Here is a 16,685-nt window from a genome sequence, read left to right as displayed (position 1 = left end):
CCATAATGTACCCTCAGAGATGTGATGCAATACTCATCCTGTCCTACTGCACTCACTTTGCATTTCAAACACATGCAGGTATGATGGAAGACAGACTGACTCTTCCCAGACAGAAACACAGACAGGTACATTAAGTAATTGGTTAAATAAGATGAAGCTGGCCGGTCCTCCAACTGACATAAGATGAATTTCAAACGAGGTAGAAAGAAACACAGTAAAAGGTTGATAAGTGTGATCCCTTGGCACTAGGTATTATACTAAAGGCCCCAGGAAGGGGCCAGTTTCCTAACAATGGAATAGATACCCTCCTTGCTCAATTCCTCCCACTCTGCTGCTGCCACCTCCCAGATATCTGTTCTCAGAATCCTTTGTGGGTTCTTACCTTCAAGAACCTATCCTTACCCAAATTTCTTCATTGGCAGAGCACAATGGCTCTGAAGGTAGGGAGAAAAGAAATGGTAACTCTGGCCCTATTTAGCTCTGACCCTGACACTCTGCTGTCTGCTGGTTGTGTGTTTTCTTGAAATCTGAAAGCTTTATGAAAAGATCTCCATGTAGACTCAGTGCTCTGCAATCTGAACATATTACTAACACTTCAGAAAGGGCCCCAGAGACTTACTTGGTAGATCTTTCTGAAGCCAGAATCAATATACCAGGCTCACCAAATCAGGATATATTCTTCTTGAACTTTGCTGAGCCTAAGGCTCTTATTGGAAACACTTTTAAAAAGACCTCTGGGATAGTCAATGAGGCTTCCATGTACACATCTAGGGTAAGCTGCATAAAACCTAAACTAATATTCACACTTAAAATCTAAGTCTGCTACTGTTAGATCTCTAGGATTTATTATGAATACATCCTTCTCATGATATATGTCAAACTGTCTTTGTTTAAACTGGAGAGAGAGAGAGAGAGGAGGAGAGATTTGGCAATCCTGTAATAAACCAAACATGATTTTTAAAATAAATATTCTTTGTACATTAGTGATAATTATCTTCAATGTTTAGGAAAATAAAAACATGACCCAATGAGAAAGACATTCAACATGCCCCAGTAGAAAATTTGGTCAAGGGTTCTTAGTATTCAAAGGTTGCTGGAATAAGATAGGCATGTGAAGAGTGTGACAAACTCCTCACAAGAAACGCAGTCAGAGTACATGAGATGGCATATGGGCATCAGAACACCAGACTGATAAATATTAAGCTGCTGCTCAGAAAAAGAAGCCTATACTTTTCAAACAGAATTTTAGAGGGCCAAGCATGATTAATTTTACCTTTATTTCTGAAATGTCTAACTGGGAAAAAACCAACTCTTTAACACTAGGAAAATGTAAATATTAACCCACTGAATATCTACTGACTGCCTATCTGTGCTATGGGGCCTATAAATCAAAGATATGGTCCTTGCTCATAAGGAATTGATCAACTCAAGCAAGAAGAATGAAAACTTGGCCAGCTACACTGGGGTGCAGGCTTTGATAATAGTGTGAGATGGAAAAGGAGGATCTGAGGAGTAAAACAGGATAATGTTCTTGCAATGGTGAGAGGTAAGAGTTCTTAGATGACATAAACTCTTCTCAGGGAAGTAGTAGCAGAATTGGGGCACAGTGGAAAGGGTTAGACTTGGGAGTCATATGTCCTGGGTTTAAGACCCAGTGTGAGCCAGTTAGTAGTTATATGACCTGGGGCAAATCATTTTACTGCTCTGACTCAGTTTCCTTTTCTGTAAAATAAGTACAACTACTTACCCTACTCAAATGAGATAGTGTATGCAAAGTACATATGAACCTTGAAGTGCCATATATATGTTGACTTTTATATCATTCCTTGGAAATAGGAGAGGTGAGGCCCTGGGCACATTCCAAGACCTCATCAGCCATCTTCTCTCTTCTCTTTGGGATTTGCCATATTTGAGATATTACCATAGCTCTCTGATTCACTGGACAAGTACTCACTGTTTCCATTTTATCTCAGCATCAGCATTACCACAAAGAAGTGCCTAGAAGCCTAGCATTCTGGGAGATTTTGGTGCTGAGAATAGCAGGGAGGGAAAAAACTGAAGGAGCCACACTATACCACCGCCATCAAGGAGGCACTGGGTATTGGCTCTAGCTCATCCTTTCCTCCTGTCTCTTTACTGCTGATAATGTATTCACAAAAGGCCAATAGAGGATGGGCCCAGGTGCTTCCTGATACCAGATTCCAGGTTATTAGGAGTTTCGACAAAAAACATTACTTAGCTGGTTAGCTATTTCTGATAAAAATACAAATGTGTAGTTAAGAAATTACCACTTAGAGCAGAACCAGGAGAACACTGTACACAGAAACAGCAACACTGTGTGAGGTTCAACTTTGATAGACTTCGCTCTTCTCAACAATACAATGATCTAAAACAATTCCAAAAGACTCATGATGGAAAAATGGTATCCACATCCAAAGAAAGAACTATGGAGTCTGAATGCAGATCAAAACACACTATTTTCTCTCTCCCTCTCTCTTTTTGTTTTTTTTCTTTCTTGTGATTTTTCCCTTTTCTGATTCTTCTCTCACAACATGACTAATGTGGAAATATGTTTAATATGATTGTACATGTATAGCCTACATCAGTTTGCATGCTGTCGTGGGGAAGGGGGAGGAGAGAGAGAAGGGGGGAAAATTTGGAACTCAAGATCCTGTAAAAGTGAATGTTGAAAACTAAAAAAAAAAAAAAAATCATCACCTAGACCTTTAAGGACTGAAGAAGCCCAATTTGTATTTTCCTGTCCCCATGCTTATTCTCCATTCTATAGGTCTAAATGGGCTAGAAGCCAGGGCACACCACAGCTGGATTTCTAGATCAACTACTTTAATAGGAGATGTTCCAGTAGATCGTACAGGAAGATTAGAGTGTTAAACCAAAAGATTTTCAACATGACTGACCCAGAGAGACCATAGTCTGGGAGTTTTCATGTTACTTAGCCTAAAAATAGTGTTTGTTCATTCTCATGGTTATACCCTTTTGCAGGACCTTCTACATTTCCACAGGCTTTTCTCCCCACCTGCATCTTAGCGAAAATCTCATGGGACTCAACCCACAACAGGATGACTAAAACATTATTAAAAACGTTTCAACCAAAATGCCAATGTTGTTTCTTAAAACAGAGCTTCAGATGACACATGGGTCCAAGTATATCCCCCAAATCACAAACCTCTGATCCAGTGGTGTAAAGTATGTTCTCAGACCCATGGGCTTCTGACAGTTGCAGATCTCAGCCACAGTCCTGAAGTCCCTGGGTGCAAAAGGCCAAGACTCTCTTGGTCACTGCTACCAGAGTTTGCCCACAAACCCTAGTTGTAGGAAAGATGGTCCTGAGGATCTCAGGCACAAACTTGGTGGACCTTCCCCCTCCCCCTCACGCCTGACAAGTGGCTGAGGCTTTGGAAAAGGACCAGGTCTGCTAGGGTTTGAGTTCCTACTGAGATCAGGGTAGGGAGAAGGAGGAGTCAGACATCCATTTAGCTATTTCTGATAAAAATACAAATGTGTATAATGCTGAGGGTTTTCACAAGTTCCTCATCAACCTTTCTATATGAACATTCTATTCTATCCTAATTGAGGTCTAATACTCAAGTATTTGTAGTGCAATGCACCAGAACTACTAGAGAAGATATTTTAAAAGCAGTGTCCCTTCGGAAAACTCCTCGGAACACTGGAAATTAAATGAGACAACCAGCTTCAGTTTTTAAATGGAATTATCCAGCAGCAACAGTCATTTAGGAGGATTCTGGGATGATAAGTTAACATCCTGGTTCTGGAGTTTATCACTTTACTAGCCTGTTTCTTGTCAGGCACAGGCTGTCCAATGGCCATTATCAGTTCACTGGTGTAACACCATCCATGAAGATAGAGGAAACAAGAGACCATGATTAAGCTAAAAGGGATGGTTCAATTCCAGGTTACCCATTAACTCTCTGATTCTGAAAGTCCACAGAAATCACATTTTTTAAATTTGATACTTAAGTACTGGGATGGGGAATTGGGTTTGGGGTTTTTTTGGGGGATGGGAATAGTTTTAATGAAGAGTTTTCATTTTACCTCTTAAAGAGTTACAATGATCCAATAATCACTTTGTATAAAGCAGTAAGACTAGAAATGGAAGCTCTTGCTACAAAGTTTAAAAGAGAATTCATTCAAATGGTTGGAGGAGGCAGTCCACCAACACTGCTTCTAAACAGCTTTCATCTTCTTAGCAGAATAAATTTACTTTTGTGATTTTTTGGGGTCTGTATGTGTGTGAAGGAAGGAAAGAGGGAAGTCAAGTTGTTATGAACATGAATTTTCAGAACTTTTGGATTGAAATTTACTCTAGAGGCAGTTTCACAAATATAAACTGTGGCCGGGGTCTCTCTCTCTCTCTCTCTCTCTATATATATATATGCATGTATGTATGTGTGTATATATATACATACATAATACACACACACACACACACACACACACACACATTTGGCCAGGAGATGAGGAGTGTTTATTTGTTGAAAATAAAAGGTTTTGGGTTTTTTTTGGTCTTTTTTGACACATGATATTAAACAGCCACCTATTATACAAATAAGCTCAGTGGGTCTATTTCTATAAGGAATTTTGTTGGTGTGTTCTTACCAAAGAGAAGTGGTTTCAAGCTGAGGGTCTTCACATCGTGTATTTTGTTGGGGATCAGCTCCACCTTCTGCTTGTAGCCAACCTGGATAATAGCACATTGGGATCAAATGAACACCCTACTCACCTGCTAACCTCCTAGGTTCCAAAGCCCCCTGGTACAGTGTTTGTGCACATATTGGCCCTTTAAGGTTTGCGGAGCACTTATGTTATATGTTTAACAAATGCTTGTTGAACTTTAACTGAAAGTTACAAAACAGGGCTCACTTATAGCACATCAGGCAAAAGGCCATGGGAGACAGTTTAAAATTGTACTGCAGAAATGGTCTTGGAAATAATCTCACTTCTCCAGGGACCGATGGATTGCGATATCCTGGGAACTAAACCATCTCATTGACAAGGTAATTGGTGTTCTTAGGGACACTGACCTCCCTTGGAAAAGGTGAAAGAAGCAGAAGCTTTGAAAAAGCAGAGAATCAGGACACTACTAATCAAACGGCTACTAATGGCTCCACTGTCTTCAGTTTCATGTTATAGATAGATACTATCTATCTATATTACCTCTACATATGCACATGTATCTATGTAGTCTATGTTTAAGTATGTGGCATGTATGTGGTGTGTGTGTGTGTGTGTGTGTGTGTGTGTATTCTGACACTGCAGTTGCTGAATGGGAAGGTAAGAGGAGGAGAGGAAGCCCGGTCTCTAGATGCCATCTGCTTCCCTCTGCCCGATCTCAGGCATCCACACCTAGAGGAGACCAAGGGTGGCAAAGCCCCTGGATATGGAGTCAGAGGGACCAGCATTTAAATTTTGGCTGTGACCTTGACCACTCCGCTCCCCTCTTTTGGCCTCAGCTTCTCTGCCTATAAAACGAGCGTCCGCGGTCCTTTGCAGCTCTATACTTTCTAAGTGCCCAGATGGGTCTGCTCACCTTGATGCCCTCCAGACGCATGAGGGGAGCCCCGAGGACCGAGGGGGCTGCGGGGGCTGCAGGGGCGGCCGGGGCTGGCGCGGCGGGGACGGCTGCGGGGGCGGCGGCCGCGGGGCCCGGCTCGGGGGACGCCCCTTGGCCAGCTACCGGCCCCGACCCCGGCCCGGACGAGTCGCCGTTGCTGTAGTGCACGAAGAAGAGCAGCGCCAGCACGTTGCCCAGGTAGAGGTGAACGAACACCATCAGCACCAGGAAGTAGGAGCGGGAGCAGATGCCGCGGGGCTTGCCCCCGGCCAGGCCCGGCGGGACCAGCGGGGCCTTGGTCGTGACCTCCCCGTCCGTCCGCCGGCCCAGCAGCGCCCAGGGGGGTTCCGCGGCCTCCTCGGCCTCGGGCCGTGAAGCTGCCGCCGCCGCCGCCGCCATCGCGCCGACTCCAGCCCCGACTCGGTGAGGACGCGCGGCGGAGGGAGGATCTGGCCGCGGAGGCCGGCGGGGGCCCCGGGAGGCACCAAGCCCCGGCCCCGGTCGCCCCTAGTAACCTACTAGAGCAGAGAAGCGGAAGTGGCGCTGAGCAGGCGGGCGCGCGCCGGCCTCCCCTCCCTTTCCCTCTCCCCGCTCCCCCCTTGCGATGGTTGCTAAGAGACGGAACAAGATTGAGGATGCCGCATCGGCCTCCTTCTGCCCTTCGCTCCACCTTCGCAACAGTTGCTAGGAGACGGGTTGGGACAGAGGATGCGCAGGCAGAGGCGCGCTGGGGGAAGGCTGTGGTTCAGAGTGGTTTGTTTCTCCATTTGTATCCCTAGTGCTTAAAATATATACTACAGAATAGAGACTGGACTTGTGATTTCATTGGCTTAGGGAACAAATAATAGGCAACCAGATAATATTTCTAAAGTGCCTAGATCACAGTGGGGGCTTAATAAATGCTTTCTCTCTCTCTCTGCTAGCCTTACCTTCCTGATGCTGGTCAGCACATTCTGCAGGATCTACAGTCTTAAGGAGTTGCCCAGGGTCACACAGAGAACAATTTCCTGGCTTTGAGGAAGGTTCTATCCATTGCATTTCATTGTAAGCACTTAATACTTTTTTTATTCTTTCCTAGTCTCCCACATACACCTGGAATAGACTCCCTTTGCTGATATCCTACTTTTCCTTTCTTCTTCAACACACAATTCAGGTGCTGTCTTTTTTAGGAGCCTTCCCAGATTTCCTCACTCCCCCAAGCATGGTGCCTGGTCCTCTCCTTTGTACTTAATCTATGCTCCCTAATATCTTAGTCATTTTTACATCTGTTCTATCACCCCAGTAGACTGTATGTTCTTCAGTGTTTATCCTTGCATGGCTAGTATTGCACACTGCTCCTTGTTCACAATAAATGTTTAATCCTGGTTAAATTGAATCGTACTCTCTGAAACTGGTCCTTTACCCTAGTGTCAACTCTAACACAAGCATTCCACATTTGTGTGAGTCCAACACAAGCATTCCACATTTTTTGTATAAGTCTAACCATTAGTAGACTGTAAGCTCCCTTAAATATAGCTCCACCACTGTTAAACAAAATGCCCTGTAAATAGTTAAGCACAGAATAAAAATATCTAATGAAATGAATGGTGGGAATAGTAACTAAACTGCAACATAGATCTGCGATCAAAGAATGGAGTGGCTCTCAAGTAGTTTCAGAGTTTCAGAGACATCATGGTGGAAGGAACGTATGTTTCTATTATTCTTTGACCCACTCATTCTTTGGGATTATTTAGTTTCCAAATAATTTCTAATCTATGCTTCAATGGCCCTTCATTAAACATAAGTTTTATCATAGTCTGAAAAGGGTGCATTTGCTATTTCTGCTTTTCTGCCTTTGGTTGTGAGGTTTTCATGCCTTAAGATATGATTAATTTTTGTGAAGGTGCCATGTACGGTTGAGAAAAAGGAATATTCCTTTCTATTCCCATTTAGTTTTCTCCAGAGGGCTTTCATATCTAACTTTTCTAAGATTGTATTCATCTCCTTGCCTTTTCATATTTATTTTATGGTTAGATTTATGTAGCTCTGAGAGGGGAAAGTTGAGGTCCCTTACTGGTATAGTTTTACTGTTTCCTGGTGGAGGGAATGTACATAAGTGGCAATAAAGACTTTGTTGTCCTTCAGTGGCTTCAGTCATATGACTTTATAACCCCATTTGGGGTTTTCTTGGCAAAGATACTGGAGTGGTTTGCCATTCCCTCCTCCGGCTCATTTTTAAAAAAATTTTAATTAAGCTGGATTTGAACTCACATCTTCCTGAATTTAGGCCAAGTGCTCTACCTACTGTGCTATCTAGTTGCCTCGAGCGAATGCCTAAGAGTATGCCAATTCCTCCTGCTGTTTTATGTGTCCAGGGCATGATAAAATGCACAACCAGCAAGTGAACAGGAATGGGGTATCTTGGAGAGCCAGATTTCTGAGACTGTAAAATGGAAAGAGCGTGGGGAAAAAAAAAAAAACTAAGATGAAAGTGCTTGTTAAAAATAGATTATGAGTTCCAGAGGGGACAATGAAAGGGGAATGGTTAAATTGGATGGAGAGACTACAGCAGAAGGAACAGACTTTTCACTTTGGCTGGAACATTCTTATTAAGATAGGAGGAGGTGTGAATTTGCTAGCCAAAGGTGGAAGTAACAATAGATAGTTGAAAGAAACTCCCACTCTGAAAGCCTGAAATTAGGGTTATGGGGATACTGGGGAAAATGTACTGGTACCCACAGCCATAGAGCTGAGATGGAGGCCAGAGGTTGGGATAGACAGATATAAGGGTAAATAAACATGGGGCGATTAGGTTCAGGGGCTGAGCTGAACCACAAGCAGGGCCAAGTTGGTAGTAGTATCACAAGATGGCAAGGACTGAGGCATATCCAGTACAGTGTGAGAGAGAAACATGGGTTCTAATCTGCCTGGGGCAAGGGCACGGCAGCTCTGGCCAGGGAGATGGTGGCTTTGGTCCTGGCACTTACTGGTATGCATTTCATTTCATAAAGGTGTTACCCATCAAAATGGCCAGAACAGATGACCAAAGGCTTGGGCCACCAACACTGGCATTCAGGTTCCTGAAAAGCATGCTATTCCCCTTCTAACACATACCAGGCCTTTCTTATATACAGACCTGGTGGTCATGAAGCTGTTCAAAAATCTTTGCCTAATATGTAAAGTTTAGGTTATTTCAGTGGGCATTCAAGACCCTCCATTATATGGCATTACCCAATTTTTTTCAGGATTATCGCAGATGAAATATCACTCCCTCTTATACACTACAGCCAAACTACCCTCCGGCTCTAACAATATGCTCTGTACCAAAGGTCTGATTCCAGGCTTTTTGTCTTTCTCTGATGCCCTCATCACATATAGTTATGGAACAGTGTTGTACTGACTAGAGTGCAGGACTTGGAATAAGGTAGACGTGGATCTAAATCTTATCTTGTGCTCTCTTGTAGCTCTATGACCTTGAGCCTTGAGCAATTCCTTAAAACCAATTTTGATTTGCAGTTTCTCCATCAATGAAATCACAGATCCATCATGCACTGGTTAAACTTTATGGCATCTGAAGCTCAGGCCTAGGTCTTGTATAAACTTTATAGCTTTTACAGCAACTAGTGCTTTGCAAATAGGAGATGTCAAATAAAGTCTGTTGTTGTAGCACTACTAGAGCATCAATTAATGTCTCCAGTGGCATTTAAAATTCAGGATCTAGACAAACACAGAGTAAATATGTGCACGACAGCACTCCATCCACTTTTAAACTGTGTCCCTAGAGAATGTCCTCTCAGAATACAACAGTCATATTTCTTACATCTTTAGTCACCCAACTTAGGAAACCCCAGAAAACAAACAAGCCATGAATTGTTTACATAGCTCCCAATCTAATCACTTTCCCCAAAACTATGGGATTCATACCATGATCTACTGGATCTTTTTTTTTTTTTGGAAGGGCAATTGGGGTTAAGTGACTTGCCCAAGGTCACACAGCTAGTATATGTGTCAAGTGTCTGAGGGCAGATTTGAACTCAGGTCCTCCTGACTCCAGGGCTGGTGCTCTACTCACTGCGCCACCTAGCTGCCTCCGATCTACTGGATCTTAAAAATAGGAATCAAGGACAATATAACCTCAAGTTTCCAGAATGATCAGGAACAAGGTACCATTGAAATAGAGGCTGCCGTAGGAATCTTTCCCTGCAAGGCAGAGAAGAGAAACAAATCTTTTCTGACTTACATCCAGCTGTTGCAGTAGAATATTGGACTTGGGAACCGGGAAACCTAGGTTCCAAGGCTCAGTTGCTTAATAGTTGTGCAAACATGGTCAAGACATTTAACCTAAACCTCAATTTCCTTATCTATAAAATGGGGGTAATAAAGAGTAAATATAATGCGGAAAGTTCTTGTTATAGTTGTAGTTTACAGCATATGCCTTTATGTATTTCACTTGGATCTAGTTATTTGCTTAATAACTTGTATGACCTTCACTGCCCTATATCTAAATGTAGCAGTGTAGTTCTTGGCACACAGTAGGTGCTTCATAAATGCTGGCTAATGAATTGACTTCTAATGTTTTATCAGCAAAGGTGAACCTAGGATGCCAGTGGAGTACAGGATGGAGAAGGTTCTCTCAAACTAAAAAACTGTAGGTATGAGTCGTTCTACAAACCCCTGTTGTCCAAGAAGCCATGCAGTCAAATTAGGACAGACTCATCACCAACCTGGCCATGGAGTGATTACATTTTTGGCCATAGCAACTTACAAAGACCATTCACTATGGCTCAGAGGAGCTGCAATATGAATCAGTAGAGAAAATAATCACACTTGTGAAACTGCAGTTCATTAAAAGTACTGATACGTCTACATTTCAAGGTTGTGATATGAAAAGTGCTTTGTAATAACCCTTATGGTGTTCTCTTGAGGAAACAGGTACTGAGGAAACCGTTGTACAAGGTGGCAAAATACAGTGGGTAATCGAGACATGGAGAGATGGAGCTACTCTGGCTCACACTAAATCCTGAATAGGTAGACTGGTAAGCTGTTACGTGCAGAGCTGAGGTGTCGTGGTTCCCAGGCAGCAACGACACCTCTTGTCTTGATACTCAGTGAACTTGTCACCCAGTGAGCTATCAAGAATTCTAGACCACAAGTTGCTTATACACCCCAAGGACTGTTGAAACACAGGCTTCTTCAGATAGTGCTTAGAAAAACGACTCCACACACAAGCCTTTTAAAATTAGAAATTTACAATTTATTTGAATAAACCACTAGAATTCTGGGAAACTTTTAAGAGCAGAGTACATTGCCCCAATTCATCTTTCCTCTCTAAAGGAAAATCGAGAGATGGGGCCATTTCATGAGGAAACATCCTGCCCTTCTTCCTGTTCTACCTCATGCAAAGCAGAGTCAGAGTCTGCCAGATTCTCCCAGCTTTCTAAACTGCCAGAAAACTTAAAAGTGACAGCCAGTTAAGGTCTAGAACAAGCCTCATTGAAAAGAAAATACATTCTGTTGAGCACTTGATTCAAAGTTGTAAGGGCTCAAAGCTGTGATTATGGTACAGAAACCCTTTGTGGCTCCAGCATCAGTGCAAAAGCAATTTGTGTATACTTGTGTGTGCGCACACATGCGCGCACGCACACACACATACACACACACACACACACGTATGTGCACAATTTCATGCACCAAGAGCAGCAGTCATGCAGTTTAGAGAAACTCCTTGGTGCTGCCTAATGTCAAGGGTATGTGATGGCCAGTGAATTACATGAGCAAAGCTACAACCAAAAGCTCTAGAAGCAAAGCTGGGACCCATTCGGCCCTTCTGGTGCCACAAAAAAAGACATCACAAAAAGAAGAAGGTTCCAAACACTGGAATCCTCAATGTGAGGAAAACGAGGCACCCACCCCCTTCCTGTTCTCAGAAGGAACGCTCTTCTTATTTACAATTAGCTTATGAACGTGGTGTTTCTAGATTGATTCTTCACTGCCCTTCCCTCTTCCATAATTGCCTATCCTCTTACCAGAAAGCAGGGCTTTGCTTTACAAGGAGAGCAATGGGGGAAGGACTTATAGATCAACCCCACCCAACAATAACCCCTCCACTGTCACAGCTGACTCTCAGGTGGAATTAGGTTCACAGTTTACATAGCACCCAGAAGTAAATGTATAACTGGGTGTTGGAAAGTGAAAATGGATCGGTGTAAGCTCCAAAGGAATATTCCAACTGCTTTACAGTCTCACTAAAACCCTGTCCCTACCTCCAGATGGCCAAGCAGAGAACAGAAAAATTTATTCTTAAACTCTTAGGCCCTGAGGACAACTGCAGAGATAAAAAGCTCAGCAAGCTCTCCCAGAGGAAAGCCCTGTCCCAACGCCTGAGCACAGCTGAACACATTATCCTCTGGAGATAAAAAGAGGTCAGAAGCTTTCACAGGAATCTTGTTATCTTAGATCTGCTGTCTCAAAGGCTTCTAAATATAGGTTCAAAGATATCGTAGGACTGTAGGACTACAACTTTTGTGCAGTCTAAGATGAGAAACAATCCTAAAATTGGCATCAAATGCCCTCCAGAGTCTCAGGGATACCTGATATTTAAGGAAGTCATTCCAAAAGGAGCAAAATAGTGAACAAAAGTAAAAAGTTCAAATCAAAGTCAATGGGGAGCTTTCTAGAGTGGTCAAACAATGGTGAGCTGTGTCCACTCAAAGAGAACCTCAAAGCAGTCCCAGAATTAATGTAGGTTACACATAAGAATGAGTCCAAGCCCCTTGCTCTGTGCAAAGACAAGGGACTTCTTGACTAACACCAACCGTAGGATGGGAAAGCTCTCTCTGGAGAAAAGGAGCAAACGGGCAGAGACCACTTTCAGTCCATGGTGACTCCAACATGGTACTTTCTCCACTTTTACACCTGCACAGCAGGAGGGCCACCAAAGATATACCCATACTTCAGACCAAGACTGTTCACTTGCATAGGTTTTCCATTTCCATATGAAGGAAGGCATCAAGATAATACTTTCTTTCCAAGACCTCCAACTCAGGGGACACACTCAGGAGTCTGATATAGTCTGAGGGGATTTCCAATGGGTCATTTCTTTTTATTTTTATTTTCATTACTGCTATCCTAAGAGTCATAATTTTTAGATTTTTCTCTTCTCTGTTTCTTGACCACTAAAACTCCTTGGATCCCCTATACCAAAACCACAAAACTGGTCCTTGCTGTCTTTTCACAGGACTCAACTTACATCCCTCCCTCTGATGGGCAAATAGAGAGTAATCCAGGCACTGAGAATCCTTATCAAGGCATCCTGGTAAGAAACCCTTGATCAAGGGGTTCTTCACTTTGGGAGAGGTCCTCACATGCCCCTGGCACCAGTTCACAAACATACCCAAGAAGACTCACCAGTACAAAGCTGTAACTAAGCACAGGGGTAGGTAGTGGGGAAAACAAAACCCAAACTGATAATGCTCAGTAATGCAGTTAGAAAGATGGATTAAAAGCTACCCCTATAAGAAGCATAATGGGGCTTATCAAGAAAAATCCAATTTTGGTCAAAAAACCTCAGGATTCAGGGCAATAGGACTCAACCTCAACCTGTCCCTTTTTTTGGATTCAGAATTTGGTGAGATTCCCCTAGCACCTAGTATAGGAAGAAGAGCTGCTGAATGAGCAGTTGACATGATCCAGCTTACAATGCTCCCAGACTCCTCCCCAGCAGAAGCTCCTGGAAGAGGTTGGTTGCTCTCTTCCCTGGGCAATCACAGCTGCTGCCAAGCATATCTGAGCAGGAAAAGGGGAGGCAACCCCAAGAAGGCCAATGTGGCATTTCATAAAGCTCAGCACAAAAGCGGTGTGGTGGGGAGCAAATGTTACTTTCTAAGCAGAACATCTAGAGGAAAAAACACTCCAATGCCAATTTATTTTTTAAAAGGGTTCTGTGTTATTCTAGGGTTTTTTTTTTCTTTTGTATAATTTTACAACCTTTGAAAATTACAGAAGTTGTAATGATCTAATACTATTAACAGCCATTCAGAAAAACTTTCCCTCCCTCCCAACAACAATCCAGGGAAAATTTAAGAAGTCCCATAAAGATGCCAATTCAATATGGCCTCTACCCTGGCACAAACAAAGCGGAAAGATGAGAAGAAAACTGAAAGTGACTAAAATGGGAGAGCTTTGAAGGGCTGGGCATTGTTCTTGGTCTGTGCTCTCCAGGGGCAGTGCCCATTCCATGCAATGATGCTGCTGGACGCCTTGTTTTCTCAATGCTCTCTCTCCTCTCACCCGTATCCTTCTGTGGTCTGACTTATGTGTCATGGAAGTCCTTCAGCAGAGTCCTCCTCCGCTGCTCAGCTATGTGCATCTGATTCTCCAAGTCCTGAAAAGTAAGATCACACCAGCTCACCCTCTTTTCACTGAGATGGAATTAAGGTCAAGTGACTAGGAAAGGACCCCAGATGTCATCGAAGGAAAAAAACCCCTATATAACATTCCAGAGGCAAGTTGCTAGCCAGAATCCACTTTAAGACCTTCAGTTCTGGGAGCCTCTACCCACCCTAGTGGAGTAGCTAATTCCATTACTAGACAGTTCTAAAAAATCTTTTTTAATTAAAGAAAATACTTAAAAAATTTTCAGTTTCAAATTCTTTCCCTCCTTTCATTGAGAAAGGGAAAAATTATGATACCCATTATATATATGAAGTCATGGAAAACATATTTCCATGAGTCATACTGCATAAACAAAAAATCCCTGAAATAATATAGGAAAAAAAAACTACTCTGATCTGAACTAAGAGTTCAGGACAATCCTAACTGTAAGTTCTTTACACTGAGACAAAATCTTTTGCTGCAATCGCTACCCACTTGTTCCTAAACCTGTCCCTTGGGGCCAAACACAAGCACAAGGGAGACCTACATAAGGGCCTTTCAAATACTGAACATGAGCGATCATGTTTGCTCCTGAGTTTTCTCTTCTCTGGGCTAAATATTCAATGTAACAAAAATGTGAAAGCCATTGATTCATTCTGTGAAAGTTTGGATGTAATGATCATCTCTGGCCTCAAGGAGCTTTATTATCCCTGCCTCATCTGAAAGCAAAGTTGTCTAATCCTTCATCAGGAAAATGTGCCTGTCCTGAGGGAGGCTTCTGATAGGGTCAGCTTTTCAGACCCCTATGTCATGGTGGCATTCAGCTTGCAGATCACTAAAATTTGCCCAAATCTTTCTCCCGTACTTCTCTACCCACACAGACCAACTCTACTTTTCATCTTATTTGATTAGGCCCATTGTTCTAAACTAGATTCTGGTGGTCTCTGCTGGCATTGGCAATCTCTTACTAGGCTTCTGTTCCATCTAGTCAATAACAGCAGGACATTCAACAGGAAGAAGAGTGACTTACCCCTCTGTCATAGCTGTCTGCTCGCTCCACCTTCCATGAAAGGTTCTCAATTTCTGCCTCCAGCTGGGCCTGCTGATACTCAAACTATAGCAACAAAACAAAAGGATGAACAGGAAAGAAAATCTAGAAAAAGGATGTGAGTAGCAAATGTAATAACACACAGCATGCACTTCAGAGACCAATATTATTAAGCGTTTTACTCATTTTCCCAAATAAATATATTAATAATTTTGAAGCAAAAAAAAAAAAATTCATCTGGAATGTTACAATTTCCCCTTCACAGCTACCTCTGGATGACACCTAGATATATATTTAAATGCAACTTCTAAATATAGTATTAGCAGAAAAATGCAAGAAAACCTGAATGCCTGTTACTCAAAACAACAGAAATGCTTTAGGGTCAAATACTGCGATCACAGTGGGAGGAAGTTTGTGCTATGCCATCAGGATTGGTGCCACAATCAATCATCTGAGAATTTCCGCTATTATTTTTCCTCCTCATTTCTACAGTCAGCTAAAATAAGGGATACACTATAGTCTTTCCCAACTCAACTAGGGTAGGGCTCTTCAAGTCTAGTCTAGTAAAGTCCTTTGTGAGTTCACATAAAAAGGAAGAGGCTCTGGGAATTACCCACCAAGGATAATATAGTTCAACAGGTGGTCCCTACTCAATCAATCTTTCCCAGAATTCAGATAAAAGGCCAACCCTTAATGATATTGTGTGCATATAGGAGAGGGATGAGGGAAGAAGGTGCTTGTGGAATATACTAATTTACCTCAAACAATTAGAGAAACAGATGTTGGGAAAAGGAGTCAAAAATCAGTTGTGGCTTAGGGCAAAAAATACATATGCTTACTATACATTACAAGAGTTGTTACTGATTCACAAATAGGACTCAATTAAAACCCAAGGCATTCTTCTGGGTAAAATGCCAAGTTAAAAAAATATAAAACAATAAATTAATCAGTCAGTCATACACATTTAATTTTCCTTATAAATTAATCAAGAACCAGTTATATATGAACATGAAGTCTTCTCCAGATAACATGGAGAGAAATGAGCTTGTATTGATTAGAATGAGAAGAGGGCAGAATCCTCTTACCAGCTTCTTCCTAGGTCCAGATTCCATGTAGTATGCATATGGATATGTGTACTGCAGAGTATAACGACACTGTAATAAAAAAATTTTTTAAAGATAGTCTAGACTATGACTTTTAATCTCTTTGGTTCTTCTTCTGGTTCTCCAGTCTCTAATCAACCCATATAAATAAGTTTGGATCCTCAGGCACAGGGTCTCAAAGAAATTAATTCAAGTTTAAAAAAAAATTAAATAAAATTTAACACAACAAAAACAGAATGAAATCACTATCTTCTTGGTACCAATGGTTTGACCAATACTGCCCACTCCCTACACTGACACAGTCCTCACACTGTGGTTACAGAGGTTATCATCAACACTAGAGCCAGCCCAGTAGACGCAAAATAACCTCTCTAGCTTTTGGTTGGCCCTTGGATAACAGACACATAGGTCATTACCAGGTTGGAAACACGAAGTCTTTCTGGCTTTGCAGGGCTTGCCAAAGATTTACATTCTGTTGGCAAAGCCTTTGAGAACCCAGGATCTCCTCCACACCATAATGAAGCTCTGAAGGAGGGTAAAATACATGTTGGTTCAACACAAGGCTATAGGACAGAATTTAGTTTACATG

At 42.3% G+C, this 16,685-nt stretch overlaps 2 protein-coding genes across 2 annotated transcripts in view; both read right to left on the bottom strand.

Moving 5' to 3' along the window:
- The window catches only part of P4HTM (prolyl 4-hydroxylase, transmembrane), a 28,690-nt gene extending 22,628 nt beyond the window's left edge, over positions 1 to 6,062 (bottom strand). Inside the window, exons 1-2 of the mRNA XM_036737371.1 lie at positions 5,570 to 6,062; positions 4,639 to 4,720 (exon numbers count right to left, since the gene is read on the bottom strand). Of these exons, the coding sequence (XP_036593266.1) occupies positions 4,639 to 4,720; positions 5,570 to 5,992 (505 nt within the window). The 5' untranslated portion in view covers positions 5,993 to 6,062. The remainder of the gene's footprint in view (positions 1 to 4,638; positions 4,721 to 5,569) is intronic.
- Positions 6,063 to 10,803: 4,741 nt separating this feature from the next.
- The window catches only part of ARIH2 (ariadne RBR E3 ubiquitin protein ligase 2), a 65,312-nt gene continuing 59,430 nt past the window's right edge, over positions 10,804 to 16,685 (bottom strand). The window contains exons 14-16 of the mRNA XM_036737816.1: positions 16,079 to 16,147; positions 14,976 to 15,059; positions 10,804 to 13,955 (exon numbers count right to left, since the gene is read on the bottom strand). Coding sequence (XP_036593711.1) covers positions 13,884 to 13,955; positions 14,976 to 15,059; positions 16,079 to 16,147 — 225 coding nt within the window. The 3' untranslated portion in view covers positions 10,804 to 13,883. The remainder of the gene's footprint in view (positions 13,956 to 14,975; positions 15,060 to 16,078; positions 16,148 to 16,685) is intronic.

The sequence above is a fragment of the Trichosurus vulpecula genome, chromosome 9, assembly GCF_011100635.1.
Source record: "Trichosurus vulpecula isolate mTriVul1 chromosome 9, mTriVul1.pri, whole genome shotgun sequence".
In the NCBI taxonomy this organism is placed as follows: domain Eukaryota; kingdom Metazoa; phylum Chordata; class Mammalia; order Diprotodontia; family Phalangeridae; genus Trichosurus; species Trichosurus vulpecula.
Note: the sequence above shows the minus strand (reverse complement) of the source record. Positions and strands in the feature narration are given on the sequence as shown.